The 20,458-nt window shown below is 35.0% G+C and overlaps 1 protein-coding gene across 1 annotated transcript in view; it reads right to left on the bottom strand.

Annotated features, from left to right (window-relative positions):
• Window positions 1-20,458, bottom strand: part of COL24A1 (collagen type XXIV alpha 1 chain) — a 384,914-nt gene that overhangs the window by 88,307 nt on the left and 276,149 nt on the right. The window contains exons 39-40 of the mRNA XM_032424689.1: window positions 4,607-4,660; window positions 2,660-2,767 (exon numbers count right to left, since the gene is read on the bottom strand). Coding sequence (XP_032280580.1) covers window positions 2,660-2,767; window positions 4,607-4,660 — 162 coding nt within the window. The remainder of the gene's footprint in view (window positions 1-2,659; window positions 2,768-4,606; window positions 4,661-20,458) is intronic.

Here is a 20,458-nt window from a genome sequence, read left to right as displayed (position 1 = left end):
ATCATATTAAGAAAAATATTTTCAGTTGTTAGAATCTGGTAGGTTTCTAGTAAGTTCTTGGAAATGTAGTTTGCACCTGTCCAGGTTTATGGTAGATGTGCATCACTGAATATTAGAATATAGTCTGATAGTTTTTCATATTGTCACAATGGGATCAAGGAGAACATATTCATTGATAGTTTCAGATGCTTTGATAAACAAAGTTTCAGCTCTGGTCAAACTTGTTAAAATAGAAATGATTGACAACTTATGTACAATAATCACCCTATTATTGCTTTTCTTATCAATAATTTGCAGATGAGGATACTATATAAATTAGGGCTAATTAATAAATGCCCCCAAAATACTGAAAATGTGACTCAGATAACTGAAAAGAGCAAAAATAATAATCCTAATAATGAATGTCTTATCTTTCATACTATTAAAAAGTTTCCACATCAACTCTCCTATTTGAGTTTGAAACTAAACAGGAGATGAGAAAATTAAGGCAGAGACTAGGTATATGCCTAACCAAATATCAAACTAGAAATTCTAAATATGATTATTTATCCAAAGAACCCATGAGAACCACCTATCATTAAAGTGGATATAAAGTAAAAATATTAAAGTAAATAGGTATCTTACACAGCATCAATAAGAAGATATAATGGGAAAAAGGACTGCATTATAAATCATAAAATCCGTAAGAAACTAACAATAAACCTAACAAGATAGAGGTAAGAACAGAATGAAGGAAATAACAAAACTTGATTAAAAGGTATATAAGAAGATATAAGTAAATGGAAAGACATATAGTGCTTCTCTACTGAAAGATTCAATATTAAAGAACTTAAAGAGCTGATTTTAAAGTTCACATGGAAGAGAGAATTATGGTAAGAGATGAACTTTTTAGAGAAATGAAATATGGAGTACTTGCCCTGACAGATCTCAAAAAATACTGTAATAGTAAAATAATTTAAGTAGTGTGGTATTGGACCTAAAAACAGACTAACAGAGTGACAGAAGAAAACAGAGAGAATGAAAAAAGCCAATAAATATTTGAGAGTTTAGTTTATGGTAAGGGTAGTATTTCAGAAAAGTGGGAAATAGATTGACTATTAAATGATTTTGAGACAACTGAATATCAATTTGGAAAAGAGAAAATCAGTTCTTTACAACTTATTTCATAGCAAAGAAATAATTTTCATATAAGTTAGGGGTAAAAACAAAGCTATAAAAGTATTAGAAAGATATAGAAGAGTGTTTTTATATACTTTAGGTGGGAAAGGCATTTCTAATGAAGAAATAAAACCTAGAACTGTAAAGTAAAAAACTGACAAATTTGGCTATATAATTAACCTTCTGTCCAGCAAAAGATATCACAAAAAATATTAAAAGATAAATGATAGAAAGGGAAATGTATTTGTAATATATTTTATAACATATTTAACAAAATATATTATCTAAAATATATAAGGCATTATTGCAAGTCAATAAGAAAAAAACAACCTAATATAAACCATGTAAAGTACACATGAAAAGGCAATTTCCAGAAAAAAATACAAATTACTTTATTGCAATCAGGGAAATGTAAATAGAAAGAAAATGAGACACACTTATCAGATTGTAAAACATCAAAAGAGTTAATAGGAAGTATTGGTGGTGGGAGAGTGAATTTGATGAAACCTTTTGGGAAGGTTAAATATGTGTCAATATTCAAAAAGTGAATATTCTTTTTAAACAAAATCCAAAGTAGCAGCCTACTCTGATGGCAAGACTCCAGATTAATTCTGATGTTCATTAAAAATTAATCATATAAAGTACTTTAACATATAAGCCAAAAGCAGAGAAATATTAATAATTTAAATAAAAGGAAGTAAGAAAGACCTGAAGTAGTAAGATGAATATGTAAAAAGAGCCTGAGATAAACTTTCCTCAGACAACAGATGGATTATGCAATGCTCTCAAGAAGGCGTTGGTAAAAAGTCTAGCGTTTGTGACATTTAATGGAGAGTAGGAAATACATGCATTTTGTATATAAGCTTATGAAACAGTGAAAACACTAAACACTAAATCACAAATATTCTGCATCTCTTGTGCTAGGACTTTCTGAACTGGTCCAATATATTAGCAATAAAATTTTGCTATTATAGGTTCAGAGGTGTTATGCGACCCTTGCTTCCAACATCATATAAAATTCATGCAAAAGATTAAATATTAGATGTTATGGATATTGATCACAGCTGGTTAAAAAAATCTCCAGATAAGCATGTGGAGTCCAAGCTTATAAATAAAACCTTTAAATAAATCTAATTTTCAAAGCAATTTGCCAATCCTGACAGTGTAGTTTTATACAGATATTAAATTCTGACTTTAAGTGCAAAGAATATAAACTTTCTTACTTAGGAGTTATAATCTGATTTTTTTAAAACTTCATTTCATATTTTATTTCCATTTTGAGTTTTTTTTTCCCCTCTCCCTTTTCCATGTCCAGAAACCACTAAGCCATTTAAGTACTGTGGAATGCTTACAATTCTCCACAGCCCATGGAGGTAGATTATTTTCAATGGAACTATTGCTTTCTCTGTAAAATTAATCAAGGGATGAAACTTTAAGGACATGGATACATTTCTTTTCCATCCACAGTGAACTCAGGTCTGGAAACAAATCAAATACTAACCACAGCACCTCTAGTTCCTCTGGCACCCTTAGGACCACTTTCCCCAATTTGTCCAGGAGCACCTCTGCTTCCAATTTCTCCTGTGGGCCCTATTTGTCCTTTATCACCCTGTGGATGTCATTAATAAGAGAGAAAAGTGAGAAAAAACAAATTTTTACTTAGATGAATTAACTATATCATATACTTGGAATGACACCAGAGGATATTCTGTAAGCAAAATTCTGTAAATAGTAACTTTGCTTTAATTTAATAGTAGTAGAGACCATCACTGATAATAAGAAACCATCACCACCTAGGTTAACCTAAAGATATAACTAAAAGTAATTTAGGAGAAAGAACATTTAAAAAATAATTTTGGCCTAACAAGCAGGGGAGATTTGGTGTTCTTGCTGAATTACAAAATAACCAAGATTTTTATTTTGAAAGTTGTTATGTATGTATGTTTGCATGCATGCACGTATTTCTTGTCATCATGAGAAAACACAGGCCCTATGAGAAGCCTGTTTCTATAGACAACTTCAATGCCACAAAGATCTATTTAATGCAAAAAGGTTCCAGTGTACGGTTCTGTATATTCAGAATCATCACTCACTGGTTTGGAGTCTGCCTTTAAAAATCCATAACATTTTTTTTAATCGATAATATTTTTATATCATTTTGCATCCTTTTAAAAACTAGTTAGTTGCCTTCTGTTTTCCATCAAGCTGACTGATCATTCTCTACCACCAAAATACAGCTTCTTTGAAGCAACTTTAAGTACTATAATTCGTTTTCTGAAAGTGGGAACCAACCTGTTCTATTATTGATATTCAAGTAGATACAAAGAAAAACTAGACTGTGATCATAGTCAGGAAGTTTTTGGTATTCATAATAATTCCCAGGGGTGCAGGTTATTGTAAGGACTTATACTGTCCCACTTCTAATGTTGATTTTAGATATAACATTATGTATGATGAAAAGAGACTTCAATATTGGGGTTATTTTCATGGGCAAGAATAGCTACTAAATATTTAAGTGATGAATCACTGAATTCTACTCCTGCAACTAATATTATACTTTATCTTAACTAACTAGATTTAAATAAAAACTTGAAACATTAAAAGAAAAAGAATGGCTACTAAAATTTACCTCATTAATTTTTCTTTACCTTTTATTCTCACTTATACTGTCCCTACATTATGACAAAGATGGAGTGGGTGTATATTAGTAGAAATGATAAAATTAGACTTTGGGGACTAGATATGGTATGATTTGAAGCTAAATACAGTAATATATTCAGAACTGTTGTGGTAGAATTAAGAAAATCATTTCTGTCTCATCAATACTTGAATAAATTTTTGACCCCATACAAAGATGAATTTTTCATTATAACATTCTAGAATTTTATAAATATATCATTTTTTAGTAAAATATAAAAGAAACAAATAAACCACATTCTTTATTTGTGTTTCTTAGCCAATATATGGGAAAAATAAAATCAATCATTAACCTTTTCAATTTAGATAAACATAGTACAAATAAACACAGAAACAATTGTAGTCATATTCCTTTCCCCTAACCATTTTACTAAAGTTGTTACCAAATACCACAAATGGTATAATGTTTTCCTTTTCTCTCTTTTCCTGCCCATAGTCTACTAAAGAATTTTTGGCAAACAGGAAAAAGGAAAGGCAAAGATTTTTATACAAACTACAAAGTAGGAAATTTGCCTTTAAATAATTAAGGTGATGGGTACTCCTAAGTAGAGTTAAATATTAACTTATACAAAAATGCCTTTTAAAAACAATTTATAGTACTTTATTACTTTATATCTAGTGCAAATAAAAACATCACAACATCCTATGGAGCTCGGGGCACATCAGAAGAAAGATGTACCATAAAAAGATGTAAAAAAAAAAAAAAAGATGTAAAAAAAAAACCCATAAAAAGATGTTAAAAAAAAATTACCTTTTTCCCTGGACGACCTCTTTGTCCTGGAATTCCCACAATTCCTTCAGTTCCCTGGATATCCAATATAAAAAAGAAAATAAACTGTTAAGGAAAGGACTAAATGGAGTGTTTAAATACTTACATCACATAACCACTGCATTGAACACTATGTAAAAATGAGGATTACTTTTCAACAATAAATATTGTTTGAATATTTATTTATTTTTAAAGATTTTATTTATTTTAGAGAGTGCGTGCACGAGTCGGGAGAGGGGAAGAGAGATAGGGAGAGAATCTCAAGCAGATTCTGCACCAAGCACCTAGCCCCACGTAGGCTCCCCTGAGATCATGACCTGAGCCAAAACCTAGAGTCCGAGGCTCAACCAACTGAGCCACCCAGGTGCCCCTGTGTAATTGTTTAAAAATACGTCACAATGATTTAGAGGTCTAGCTGTTACTAGTGAGTAAAATTTACATATAGAAATCAGCAAAGATAGATAAAATTAAACTGTTCTTTATTAGAGGGAAAAAATTACTTGGTTTCAGTGTAACCCATTTTAATTGGTGAGAAAAGTAAACCCAGTGCATCCGTTTTAGCAGTTCTATGAGCTACTGTGGGTTCAACATCTTGTTGATGGTGTAGGATTATAAAATATATCTAAAACATGGTCAAGAAGAATCTCAAAATCTTATTGGAGTAGATTAGGAGATTTTCTTTAGTCTGTGGAAAAAAGGAGAGAGGGAAATACATGGAGAAAAAAGGAGGTAGTCATATTAAACTGTTTAAAACAATATTTTCATTTCAATCTGTATTTTGGTTAGACAGAAATTTTTAATATATACTTTTTTAAAGTAAAAATTGGCTAAAATATTTCAGATGTCATGTGAATTTGCAGGTCAACAATAATTAGGCTTAAATGAGACCACAGTAAGCCAGAGGATGCAAGTTCTAAAATGGCTAAGAATTAATCACAGCACTCCTTGCATTAGTTGGAAATGAAAATGGAAATCTCAAATTTGTGTCCCAAAGCTTGGCAAACGGCAAAAATGACGTAGACAAGAAATAAATTGCGGTTTACCACTGTGCTATGTGGGCTCTTGATAAATATTTGTTGAACGAATAAACAGATACCTAAGGAAGTGACTCATACCGTATGTTCCTGAGCAAATGCTCTTCTAGCCTCAGAAAGTCACTGAATTTAGAAGCCAAAATGGTTAAGTTCTATTGCTGTAGTTCTAGCTGCATCCAGAGGTTGAAATGATAGTTGCACTAACCCGAGATTTCTTTGTGGTTAATGTGGAGTTTTAAAAAGAGGCAGATTAACCTTCATCAGAGGTTAATAGTGTGAACTTTTAAAAGTTAGGCTGCTCGTTTCATATTCTGGCTCTGTACCTTACTGCAATAGGACCCTAAGTAGATTATTTAACTTCTAAAGACCCCAGTTTCCCATTAATATAAAAGAGGTAAAATAATACCTTTTCAAAAGGTTACTAAGATTAAATGAGATAATGCGTGAAATGCTTAGAAAGAACTGGACTTATACTGAAGAACTTAGCTCAGTGTTAGTTCTTACTAACTATTGTTGCCTTTTTAAGGTGTATTATGTAATATTTAAATATATATAAAAAGATATTAGAAGGTACAATAAATACCCATGTACCCACCACCTACTTGAAGAAAAAGAAGCAATATACATATGTACATACTTGAAGTCCCTTTACACATACCTTTCCAAACGCGTTACCCTCTCTCTTCACTCAGGTGCAACCATTGCCCTCAATTGGTTTATCATTCCCATGCATTTCTTTATACTTTTACTCCATTTGAAATATATGGCTATTCTGCATCTTTTCAAACTTGAAATAAGCATACTTTGTGTATACTTTTGAAACTTTTTAAACACACATTTTGTTTTTGAAATTAATCAATGTCTTTAATCCATTCACTTTGTTTTTAATTCTACAGGATTCCATTTTCTTATCACAACTTATTTAAACACTTTCCTACTGATGAGTTTTTGGTGTGGGTTTTTTTTTCTGTTATAGATAATGTGCTGCAATAAATACCTTGTGCATCCCTCTATGTGCCATGTCAGTTTTGTTTGTTTGCTTGTTTTGTTTTGTTTTTTAGGGTAGAGCCCCTGAAGTTAAATTGCTGAATTATAAAATATGTGCATCATCAAGTAGACAAGATATTGTCAAATTGTTCTCCGAAGTAGCTTTGTCAATTTACACTTCCACAGCAATGTTTGAGTCCAATTACTCCAAATCTTCTGTAATGCTTGGTACTATCAGACTTAAAATATATCCATCTCATTATGGAAAATGATATACTGTTGTGTTTTCAATTTGCATATTTCTGATTACTAAGGAGGAATGATTATCTATTCATAAAGTTATCTGGCATCTATATGTGAATCTCTGGCTCTTATCTTCTGTCCAGTATTCTCCTGAGTTATTCTTACTGAGTTATACATAAAAGGTTTTTTTTTTATTTATGTTATGTTAATCACCACACATTACATTAGTTTTTGATGTAGTGTTCCATGATTCATTGTTTGCGTATAACACCCAGTGCTCCATTCAGTACGTGCCCTTAAAAGTTTTTATACATATTCCTGATACTTGTATTTTGCTCATTCTATATAATACAGATCTCTTCTCTCAGCCTGCAGCTTATTTTCTCACTTTGTTTAACATAACTTTTGATTAATACAAGTTTGCAGTTTTAACGTAGTCATATTCATCAATATTTTCTTATTTCTTTCACTGTTTACGAGATCCTTCTCCTCTCCCTCAGGTGTTCATGAAATATTCTCATAAATGTTCTCATATTTAACATTTTGATTTTCACAGTTAGGTCTTCAATTGGAATTTCATTCTTCTGTGTGTGTGCACATTTGTGTGAAGGAGCTGTTTTATTTTGTTTTCCATTTGGATAACCAACTGTACCAGTACCATTTATTGAATATTTCATCCTTTCCTTAATGATTTGAAATCTATAATCAATTTATCAAACTTCAAGTTTCAAAATATGCTGAGATCTCTGTCTAGGTTATCTTCTATTTCCACTGGTCTCTTCCTGTGAATGAGTATGACACTGACCAAATTACTCTAGCTTTAATAATAAGTTATGATATCAGGTAGGGCAAGTCCTCTCTTCCACACACCGCTGTGCTCCCACCCCCTGCAACTTGTTCTTGAAAACTGTCTTGATATTGGCCCTTCGTTCTTCCACATTCCTTTTAAAATCACTTTTCATGAATCATGTCCTATAAAAAATTCTTGTGAGGATTTAGACTAAAATTATACTGGATTTATAGACTAATTTAGGGGAGAGATGATAATTTTTTGATATTGAGTCATCCTATCCACGAATATAAAATATCTCCCCATTTATTTAGGTCTTTGTTAATAAACATATTTTTTTCAATAAAATTTTGCAAATCTTTGGTTAGATTTATTCCTAGGCACTTAATTTTGTTGTTGATTGTATTGTAAATAGTATTTTTTAAAGTTTTCTAACTGCTTGTTGCTGGGGAAGAAGAATGGAATCTATATTTTTGCATATTCTTATATTTAGCATCTTGCTAAAATCTCATTAATTTTAATAATTGATCTGTAGATTATTTCTCTTGTTTTATTACACTGGCTGGGTCTCTGAGTAAATGTTGAAGAGAAATAGTGAATAGTGGTGATCTTTGCTCATTTCTTTGAAGTTTCACCATTACGTATGACAGTCAATATGGATATTAAATCTTTAGAAATACTTTTTGTTTCATCTATTGAGATTATATTTTTTTCTTTCTTTAATTTGTAGTTATGTGACTTAAACTTAAAGTCCTTAAAAATGTTAGGCTTTTGTTGCAATACTTGTATGAGAGGGAATTCATAAACCCTTTTCTTATATCAGCACTCCATAACTGCACTGAACTCAAATATTCAGGTGTCAGCTGACACTACTGTGTGGAAATGCTATCTGCCAACCAATAATGCAGTTTAAGTATCATCGTGTTTATATATTTAAATATTAATAAAAATTTGTGGATAAAGTAAAAATGTGACAAATTTAAGTCTCACAAATGTGTATAATTGAGAAATTTGTTATTATTCTGCAAGATGGCTTGCACATTCTTCAAACTTCCATTCTCACCTCATTTTCAAGTTAATAACCTTGCCTCATACTGCACTGAGACCAGCGGCAATCAAGCAAGAGCCATCTCTTCCCAACACCCAACCTACCAGCACGCCTCCTTATGTACGCACATATTGTTCCCCTTTTCTGACGAAGGAAGAAGTTTCCCTGTTTCTTCTCTGAGGCCAGCTCCTCACTTGCATCTAAACCCCATGTCCTTTTCAAGGCCTTCTCCTACACTTGCACTATCAATTTTTTTCTCTTAAATAATCACTTCCAACAGCAATTAAATATGCCAGGTAACACTCATTTGAGAAAAATCCTTCCTTGACCTCATGTCCCTCCCTCCCTTTCTATTCACTCATTCAATTTCTCATGTACTTTTCTAGTTCCATTTTTGCTTCCCCATCATAACAAAGCATTTTTTTTTTTTTTTTTAAAGATTTTTATTTATTTATTGAGAGAGAGAGAGAGCATGAGAGAGAGGAGGGTCAGAGAGAGAAGCAGACCCCCCGCTGAGCAGGGAGCCCGATGCGGGACTCGATCCCGGGACTCCAGGATCATGACCTGAGCCGAAGGCAGTCACTTAACCAACTGAGCCACCCAGGCGCCCCCATAACAAAGCATTTTGAAAGATTTGTGTATGCTCATTGTCACTATTTCCTTACTTCTCATTCTGTCTTCATTTGGGCTTTTGTTCTTACCACAACTCTGAAATTGCTTCCTTTTGGACAACTGACCTTCAAATAGCCAAATCCAATAATCCAATGGCTCATTTTATCTGAAACTATTTTCCATTCTTGCAACTTTTTAAAACTTTTGTTTACATGGCAGCATGCTTCTCAAATTTTCTACGTACTTAAAGCATCTCTTTATCTCCTTATAGCCTAATGATTCCTGAAGTTATGTCACCTGTCCTGACTGCACCAGTGACCTTCTGATTTTCCCACCTACTGACATCTTTTTGAATTTCTAATAGGCATCTCAAACTTTATGTTTCCCAAACTGAGCCTTGAACTCCCTCTTCAAACCCCTAAACCATGTCTCTCCTTGTCTTCCCCATCTCTGCTGTAATGGGGCAATATTTTGAAAATCATTAAAATTGCTTTTCTATTTTGCCTTTTTGAATATATAGACTTTACCCTATTCACCTTGAGGGGTTTGTATGCCAAAGGGCTGAATGTATTGAGAAAATTTTTCTGTTTTCATTGTTTCCAACTTTAAAATTCACAAGTTGAGCCTGGAGCACCCAGCACATGGGCTGTCCTATATTATAGAAAAGACACACTTTCCAGCTACTGCAATAGAACTCTAAGGCTTTTACTAGATTATAGAAGGATGAGGATATGACATAGGGGAAATATAGAGACAGCCAGGTTTGGTTTTTTTTGATTCCAGGAGTATGCAGGAAGGCAAAGAGGGAGGGAGAGACATAGATGTTCAGATTTTCCTCTTTCTGAGTTTTGGCAGAGTAAAACCTTTGTTCCCTACTACCTCTTCAGGATGCAGGAAAGTTACCTTCTTTTTAGATATCACTTGGTTTATGGCCACATCAATTTGGATGCTCAGGAAAGTAAAAATGAGGAACATTTGTTAAATTTTCCTGAGCTACTCCTTGATTCCTATATGATGTAGATGGGAACTTAGAAACCCCTGGGGAGCTTGTGTGTGTGTGTGTGGGGGGTGGTCATTACTCTAGAAAGATGGGGCTCTGCCATAAGGGCTGAGAGCAGATTTCCTGGACTAGAACTGAATGAGAATCCAGAAGACCTGAGAGGGATCTGCAGATTAGTGGAAGCTGACAGGGAACACCACCCCGCCCCCAACCAAAGAAATGAAAACTACTAGCTAGAGACATCATCATCACAGACCAGCAGGGTAGGCAGTAAGCAAATTGACAAGGGATGTTTCTATGTCCCTATCATTATGAATAACACCGGCATCTAGAACCAATATCTCTTCATCCTTGCCATCAGCAGACATTCAGACTCTCTAATGGAAAGGAGTAAAAGAGGGAGGTCGAGAACTGATCAATTTGAGAACCACATCGTAAGAGTCTGAGTCTTATCTAAAGAGACTACTAATTTATAGGAATAAATTGTTTAAGCTTTCAGCTGAGTTGGATTTAAAAATTTCTTCTCCTGGGGCACCTGGGTGGCTCAGTTGGTTAAGTGTCTGCCTTTGGTTCAGGTCATGATCCCATAGGGTCCTGGGATGGAGCCCTGTATCAGGCTCCCTGCTCAGCAGGGGAGTCTGCTTCTCTCTCTCCCTTTGTCCCTACCCCACTAATGCTCTCTCTCTCTCTTGCTTACTCTCAAATAAATAAATAAAATCTTTAAAAAATAAAAAAAATAAAAATTTCTTTTCCCCCCAGACACCAACAACTCCTCACTAATCAGTAAGTTAGAGCTTGTGAGGAAACCCAGATGAACCAAAAATAATGAAATCACATATTTGCACATATGTAAGTACCAATTTGTAGCCCCATACTACATTTAATAGTATGATTACCAATTCAATTACTCCAGCTAAAACCTAGGATTTATTCTTTATAAATTTTTTCCTCTTTCTCAACATCCAAACAATGAGCAAATCCAGTCAGCTATATCTCCAAAATATGTCTTGAATTGGATCACTATTCTCTATCTCTATTGCCCCCTTACATTCCAAACCACCATACCACTTTTCATCTACACTACTGCCACAGCCTTCTAAGTCCACTTTTAACCTCATAGTCTGTTTCTTCAAAATACCCCACATTATCACTAACAATGTTAATCAAACACATCTCCCTGTTTAAAACCTTCCAAATGGCTGTCCACTGAAATCAGAATCATCTCCAAACCTCTTATCATGGTCTGTAATCCTCCACATGATCTGGCTCCTTCTATTTCTCTGACATCATGTTTTCCAGTTGCTTATTACATTCTAGCTACTTGGCCGTATTTCTCCCTTTCTAACAGTGCATCTAATAAATGCCCTTTCTGCCTTAGGGCATTTGCATTAGATGTTCCCTCTGCCTAGAAAGCTTTTTCTTAGATATTCACATGACTGGCTTCTTCTTATCTTCAGGCATCTCGCTCAGTGTAACCCTAGGTAGTCCTTTTGTGACCACCCCAATTTAAAGTAGCCTATACTTAGTCACTCTTTATCCCATTACCATGTTTTATTTTCTTCACAGCACTTATCACTATCAGAAATTAACCATTCTTGTTTACATTGCCTTCCCACACTACAGTGTAAGTTCCAAGATGGAAGGGAACTTGCCTGTTTTGTTTATTGCTATAACATTAGTACCCAGAACTATGCCTGGTATATAATTGATGCTTAATAAATACTTAATAAACAAATGAATGATAGAATGCATGCCCAAAGTAGAAAATATTTAGCCTTAATCAGACAGTAACCTAGTCTACTTGGTATCCATTTGTAAAGAAATAACATCTTAAAAAGCATGTACTAAAGTTGGAAGTAAAACCAAAGTTTATGAATAAAAGGTGAAGAGTAGTGAGACATTTTTATACTACTAAAACTTCTAGTTTCTAAGAAATGTAGCATATGGATCTACTTGGAACATTTTGCACAGTAAACTTTTGTACACGGAAGAACACATTATGTGTGAAAAAGGGGGTTGACTGTATTCTATATTGTATTTTCTTCTGACATTCTAATCAGAAAGGTTTCCCCTCATTCTTTTGTCCACATATTTTTTCTCTTCAAAGACAGGTTGTTTTCTCTTCTTGCAGGGGTTGGGGGGAGGGTGGGTGGCAGTAAACTTCCACTGATATTAGGCTGGTTTATTTTAGTGTTTGTTCTGAGATGCATAAGAAACATCTTGCTCCAAAATGTCGGCTATTAAAAGTTAACATACCCACTGCAACCCGTTTGTGTATTTAGAGGCTTGCAGGGCAGACTGGAAAAATAGCAACAATTTCTAAATGTGCATATTTTAATAGATTTCTTCAACAATTATAAAAATAAGAATGCTTTGATATAAATGTCACGTTGACAATAGTTGGTTTGATGTTGAGCCTACTCATAAAATAGAAGGAGTTGGGATTCCAGTCTATTACTTTAAATATGTGAGAATAGCTGTATTGTCTTCAAAGTAACACATCACATCTATTTTTTAAACAACTTTGAGATATAATTCATATTCCATATTATGAACCCATTTAAAGTGTACAATTTAATGATTTTTAGTATATTCACAGAATTGTACAACTATCACCACAGTAAATTTTAGAACATTTTCATCGCCCCAAAAGAAACCCTGTACCCATAAGCAGTCATTTCCCATTTCCTCCCAACCACTGCCCTGCCCTCCAACCCCCAGCCCTAGGCAACCACTAACCTACTTTCTGTCTTTCTGGATTTGCCTTATTTGGGACATGTCATATAATATTTGGTCTCTTTTGACTGGCTGCTTTCACTAAGCAAAATGTTTTCAAGGTTCATCAAAGTTGTAGCATGTATGAGTATATCATTTCTTTGCATTGCCAAGTTATAGTCCATTGCATGGGCATACTACATTCATTAATATACATTTACTAATTCATCAGTTGATGATCATTTGGGTTATTTCCACTTTTTGGCTATCATAAATAATGCTGCTATAAACATTTATGTACAAGGTTTTGTCTGAACCCTGTTTTCAATTCTATTGGGTATACACCTAGGAATAGAGTTGGTGGATCATATAGTAACTCCATGTTTAACATTTTAAGAAATTGCTGAATTGATTTACAAAGTGGCTGCATCATTTTACATCCCATCAACAATGTATATTTACATCCTCATCAACATTTGGTATTTTTTTTTAATTTAAACGTTTTTTATTATAACCATCCTAGTCAAGTGAAGTGGTATCTCATTGTGGTTTTATTTGCATTTTCCTAATAGCTAATGATGTTGATCATCTTTTCAATTGCTTATTGGCTAACTATATATCTTCTTTGGAGAAACATCTGTTTAAATGTTTTTCACCTGGTTTACCTTTTTACTATTGAGTTGGAAAAGTTCTTTATATTCTGGATACAAGTCCATCATCATATATGATTTGCAAATATTTTCTCCCTTTCCACGGGTGTCTTTTCACTGTCTTAATGGTGTTTTTTGAAGTATAAAACTTTTAATCTTAATGGGGTCTAATTTATTTATTTTTTTTGTCACTTGTACTTTTGGTGTTACCTAAGAAAACTTTGCATAAATCAAGGTCATGAAGATTTACGCCTATGTTTTCTTCCAAGACATTTATAGTTCTAGCTCTTAAATTTCAGTCTAAGGCCCATTTTGAGTTAATTTTTGTGTGTAGTATAAGGAAGGGTCCAACTTTATTTTTTTGTATGCAGATTTCTACTTGTTCTAGCACCTTTTGTTGAAAAGACCATTCTCTCCCTCTTTGAATTATCTTGGTACATAACATGCTCTTGCAATTCAAATTTATTTTGTTCTATTTTTGTCCCCTACGTTTATTGTATCCATTGAGATAGCCAATAACAAAGTTTGCAAGTTATATAGTGATTCCTATCACAGACTATGCTCCTTTTCTGCTTGAAATATTGCAATGCCTTTTTACTATACTTTAAATAAAACCCAAACTTCTTACCATGATTTAAATAATCCTTCATGATCAGCTTCCTATTCATTTCTTTAAGCTCATCTCAAACAACTTTTCACTATTCATTATGCACAACTATAATTAGCTTCCCTTTAGTTTTCCAAAAACACCTAGACTATTCTCACTTCCACCTCTTGGCTCTTGCTTTTCCATCTACCTTGAATCATCTTCCAAAGTTCTTTGCGGGGCTGGTTCTTTTTCATTCTTCAGGTCTCAACTTAATCCTCCCCTATCCAGAGAAGCCTCCCCTCAATGCCTTGTTGGAAGCAGGCTTCTCTTCCCTTAACCAGCTATTCTTTTTCATCACCCTATTTATGACCATCATTGCACTTATCACTACTTGCAATGGTCTAGTCTATGGTCAATGTTCACAATATTATAAAATCTGAGATCAGGAATCTTGCTAATCTTGTTCCCCTTTGTATCCCCATTACTTAGCAGAGTTCTTGGTTCATAGAAGGTACTCAAAAACTTTGTTGAATTACTGAATGGACAAATACATTTTATGGAGTCACCATCTCTCAGGCTAATAAAAATTTAGGAACATCCAAGCTAATGCTTTTTTTTTTAAGCTATAGAGCCTTTTCTTCCAAAGAAAGCCTATATAGAAGCCAATATGTTAGATATATATACAAAGAATTTTTTCCTGACTCACCTAGTAATAGAAGAACACTCCTGCCCATTCAGCATCCCTCCCATCCTGGGAAGTTCTGCATAGTTCCCTTTATGTGTAATGTGTAAACTGAGAAACCAAAGAATGACTCACCCAACAATGTACAGCTCTTTAGTAGTAGAGCAGGGATAGTGGTAGAACAATTCTTGCATAATGGTCAGTGCAGGGTTCTTTCTATTTCTGTGTTGGTTTATGACACAACAGTTCAGAACAAACAAGCCTAAGACCAGAGTCATAAAAATCATTCAGAAGATAAAGATTTAAATAAGTCCTTTGCTTCTTAATGCCACTGACCTCAAATTTACAAAGTTACCATTTTTCAGGGTTTCCAAGGAAATTACCTCAGAAATAAGAGTCATGTATACCTTTATCATTCTTTTCTAACTATTGATCAGTCCTCTCATCTTTCTGACTTTGCTGTTAAAGATTCTACTGAGAAAGCTTCTTAGCTTTACTTGGCTTCATTTTTTCTTAAGACTTTCCCCCAGTAACAATGATCATACCATTTTATACAAATGGTAAAAATCACACTTCAGTAAATCCAACCAAGTTTTGTCCTAACAGAATAAAAGAAGACAATTTCATTTTTATATATTCAACTTTTAACTCTCATAGTTTCACATCTGTTTAGATGTTAGATACTACAGTGATAGATTTTTTTTTTTTTTTAGAAATGGGTGATAGACCATAAGTCAGGCAGATGTTTCTTCTCAGATGTTTCCAAATTCTTTCCCCATACAGAGTTATACATTTAAACAACTGAACACTTTAGCACAGAATTCAAGCATAAAATATACATTTTAAAATTCTGTTCAAAGAAGTCTACATCTTAGATTTGGGAATTTGTTACTGATGCTTCCCTTGCTTTATTTTTCAATCTAGTTCTCATTTTCCAATCTTCTAGAAAGAAAAGCATTTCCTTCCTTGAAAAACAAGTTTTATTTCTTTTTCTCACTCTCTTTCTTGTTTATTTTTTAAGAATAGGTAGCATCTTTGTGACATTGCCTAAGGAAGAATTTTTTAAAGTGAAAAATAAATCCAACATCAGGCTGTATGATTAAGCAATAGTTCCTTGGATCATAAAATTCTTTTGAAAAAATGTGCCATGGTATTTTTATTGAGTTTATGAGCTGAAAGGCATTTAAAATTCCAAGGAGAACAACAAAAAGAATAAAAAAGAAACACACATGTGTTGTTACTAAAAAAGGCACCAAAGATATGTATGAGGCAAGATTGTTCCTGGGAAAAATTATGAAGCAGATGAAATCTGTGTTTATCATTTTTCCATGTTTTGTTTTGAGCCCTTTTCATCTCTGTTCCGCCCATTACCAGCTGTCATGCTGCATTATCCCCGTCTGGGACTCATGCCTGTTATCCTATGGCATGGCTAGGCCCTTCTTTATCTTAGTTTTGTTCTCCTCACCAACATTTAGTGTTCTGCTGGGGAAACAGACTAGGTGATTGAAAAAAATCCATGCTAAAGTATTAATAATTTTTAATGGTTAATGACTTTCTCATATAAAAATGAATTTGATAAGAATTCTCAGAAAGATAATCACACTGTTTCAGCATTTGTTACTTGGCTTCTCTGTGAGTCCAGCCCTGATGACTCCTCTAAAAAAGATGAAAAATATCAAGAACTCCAAAAAGGCGAAATATAAGCCCGAGCCTTGTTACCTCATGGAGTAGTGTGGCTGAGAGGCACGGAAGTCATAATAAAGGAACTAGATAGAGCCAGCTCTGCTATCTGCTATATTCTTAGCTTTCTCTGACCCTGCTCTTTTTTTTTTTTTTTTTTCAGTTGTAAAGTGGGGAAAATAAAGCACCACTAGATTATTGGAAGGGTTCTATGAGAAAATCTAAGTGAAATTCTATTGTTCAGCCTGGACCCATAGTTTGAAGATAATTTGGAGAGGGGGTGATTCTCTAATGCTTTGTATTTGCTGCAGTGTAACACCTATCATAGTTTTCCAGGACTGAGAGGGCAAGAAAGAGGAGAAATGGGCACTTTACCACTTATGTAAAACCAGAGGGGAAAAAAGATTCAATTTGCCAATTGCTGAAAAACAGGCAACATTTCTGGTTCACCCTCAAAATTCAAATGTCATGTTGATATACACTGGTACAGTTACTTATTATTTTGGGGAAGAGGTGAGAGCATTATTTTAATTATTGCTAAAGGAATCAAAATTATTGGTAAGTGATATGAATGGTAAGACAGCCAGTTTGTGCTTCATTTATGGTATTTGTTGTATTCTTCCAGATAGAGCTTCTTCTCAGTTCTTGGAAACGTAATTGAGATTACTGGGGGCAGGAGCTATCTTTAAAAGGCTGAGTAAGACTCCCATGATATGGCAAAAAGAAAAATCATTTTCTGGGAAGGTCATAAGTGATGACTCCCAAGATAGGAGAATATCTTCAAAGGCAAGAATACTTAGAGAAGTAAAGAGAGAATAATCTTGGGGGAAATCTCATATTTAAAGATGGGAGGCAAGGAAGATGGAACAGTAAAATAAAAAAGCAAAATATCCAGAGAGAATATAGCAAATATCATAAATTAAGCATTTAAGTAAGAGACAAGATGTTCTCATTATTTATTTACAACTTCTATTTGCCCTGTGGTGAGAGAATCTGTCCAATGTGACATTTAGAATTTCCCTTGAAAGAATACTACAATTTGAGATCAGATATTGATAGCTTAAATTATGCCTGCAAAGGATTTCTTATGTCATTCTAGAGCTAGGATATTACTCTATAGTAATAATGTCAGCTGTATGAATAAAAATCAGAAATATTCAAAGTAAGTTTGAGATAACACAAAATGTTCCCCTTCAAATGCTTTATGACAGAAGTTCTATAGCTGAGGTGACATCATCAGGATAGTGACATAAGTCATTCCTGAATTCAGCCATCCTCAGAAGAAGATCAAGTAGCAAGTATCCACATAAAAGACCACCATTGTGAAAATCCCAGAACCTGAGGGTGAGGCTGAAGCACTCTCTTAGATCACAGAGTTACAGGGCCACAGTAAAAAGGTAAGAGTAAAGATTTCATTTTGATTGCATTGTCCTTTCCTCAGACCAGCACAACACTGCATCAGGTGGCTCCCTTGGCTTATAGTTTCTCCAGTGAGGAAAAGAAAACCCAAAGTGGACATTCAGCTCCCCCAGTGTTATGGAATGCTTCCAGAGTAGCCCACTAAGGTCTTATTTCATGGACATCACTGGGGAAGCCTGGGGGCTTGACCACTGAGGATCAGATAGAGACAGAGGACAGAGGCAAGGATTATAGCAACCTGTACCAGATCTTGGTGGACTGCATTCCTGTTTGCAGTAGCACCTGAGCAGAGATCCCAGTCAGTGATTCTGCACTTCTGCAGAGCTGAGTTGGTGGCTCCGACTGGTTGGGAGCTTTGTGGAAGGGTTCTGCATGATTTGGGTCCCCAGCCAAAGGATCATACCTGCTGTGGAGCCCATTATATGGCCCTGAGTTGCAACCTTGCCCAAGAGCTAACCATATACTCCCATCCCACTTAACCAAGATTGCCTGGGCATAGAACCTGGGCAGTTGTGGAGTCCATACTATATATAGTTCTACTCAGGCAGGCAACCAAGCCAGCAGCCCTGCCAAAATGTTGGGAATGACCACAGAACCTGAACAGTGGTCATGGGAAGCCTTGGAACCCAGCTTAAAGTACTGTCCAGCTGTGAAGCCCAGCCAACAGCTCTACCCAGCAGCAAAATCTAGCTTATGGGCCTGTACAATTACTAAACACAGCCTGCAACCTTGTATAGGCAAGAAGCCTGGGCTAGGTGGCCCTGCCCAATCACAAAGCATAGCCTTCAGCCCTACCCAATAAAAGCTCAGACAGTAACTCCACACAACCATGGAGCATATAGTCTCCAACCTCAGCCAACACTGAGATACAGCTGAAGAACCCAGTTAACCAGAAAGCCTGGCAAGTGACCTTACCCAACACAGGGGCACAGCCAGTGGGCTAAGTAATCATGAAGCATAGCCTGTGACTCTATACAAACTTGAGGCACAGCCTGTGGCTATGTCCAACTGTGAAGCCATGCTTGTGGTCTCATGAACATGGAGTTCAGCCAACAACACTATTCAGTTAGGGTGCACAACATGAGACCTTGCCTGACTACAAAGTCCAATCAGAGGTATTGTCCTGCCAGGGAATACAGCTTGAGACCTCATCATTCCAGCACTCCTACCCAGCCAGGGTGTCTATTCACTGGCCTCCCTTTAAAATGAAGCCCAGCCAACGGGCTCACCCATCTGCAGAGAACAGCCAGTGACAACCCTCCCCAGCTCAGACCATGGGTAGGGGCCTTGCCCAACTGGAGACCTCAACAGTAAGCTGTGCCTGCCCACAAATGCTACCAGTTAACCTGTCAGCTAAATACTACCAGTTAACCAGTCAGCTAAGCAGATTGGTGAAGGACTTTCCTTGCCAAAATAAACTTCTAATGTCTGGAAGAGGGACTGCTTATTCAAATGTGCAGATACCAGTGCAAGGATACAAGGACCATAAAGAATCAAGTAAAGATAACAATGCCAAAGGAAACTAATAAAACTTTAATAACTGATACCAGAGTAACGGAATTCTACGGACTTTCTGACAAAGACTTCAGAATAATCATCTTAAAGAAGTTCAGTGAACTCTAAGAACATACAAATAGACAAATAAAATTAGATAAACAATGTATGAACAAAATGAGAAATCGAACAAATAAATAAAAACCATAAAAATAAAGAAAACAAAAATCCTAGAGATGAACAATACAATGACTGACCTGAAGAATTCAGTAGAGAACTTCAGTGGTAGACTCAGCCGAGCAGTAGAATCAGTGAACTCAAAGACAAGTCATTTGAAATTATCCAGAGGAGTAAAAAGAAAAAAAAGGAACAAAATAAAGGGAAAAAAATCTATGGTACTTATGAGACAGCATCAAGTGAAATACATGTATTGTGATAATGCCAGAAGGAGAAGAAAAAGAGCAAAAAGTCTATTTGAAGATATAATGGCTGAAAATGTCCCAAACTTGGGGAGAGAAATGGACATCCAGATTCTTGAGGCCCAAAGGATCCCAAATAAGTTGAATCCAAAAAGAATAACTTTGAAAACACCTCATAATTAAATTGTAAAAAGTCAAAGACAAAGGGAGAATTTTGGAAGCAGCAAGAGAAAAGCAACTGTCACACAAAAGAGAGTCCCTGTAAGACTATACGTACATTTCCTAGCAGAAACTGCAGGCCAGGAGAAAGTGGAATAATTTCTTCAAAATATTCAAAGAAAAAAAGTTAACCAAGAATACTATACCCAGCAAAGCTGTCTTTCAGAAATGAAGAAGCTATAAAGACTCCCCCCCCCCCCCCCCCAAAAAAAGCTGAAGAGTTCACCACTAAACCTGTCTTACAAGAAATGCT

The sequence above is a fragment of the Phoca vitulina genome, unplaced genomic scaffold (assembly GCF_004348235.1).
Source record: "Phoca vitulina isolate PV1807 unplaced genomic scaffold, GSC_HSeal_1.0 scaffold2, whole genome shotgun sequence".
NCBI lineage: Eukaryota > Metazoa > Chordata > Mammalia > Carnivora > Phocidae > Phoca > Phoca vitulina.
This window is presented reverse-complemented; position numbering and strand designations above follow the sequence as displayed.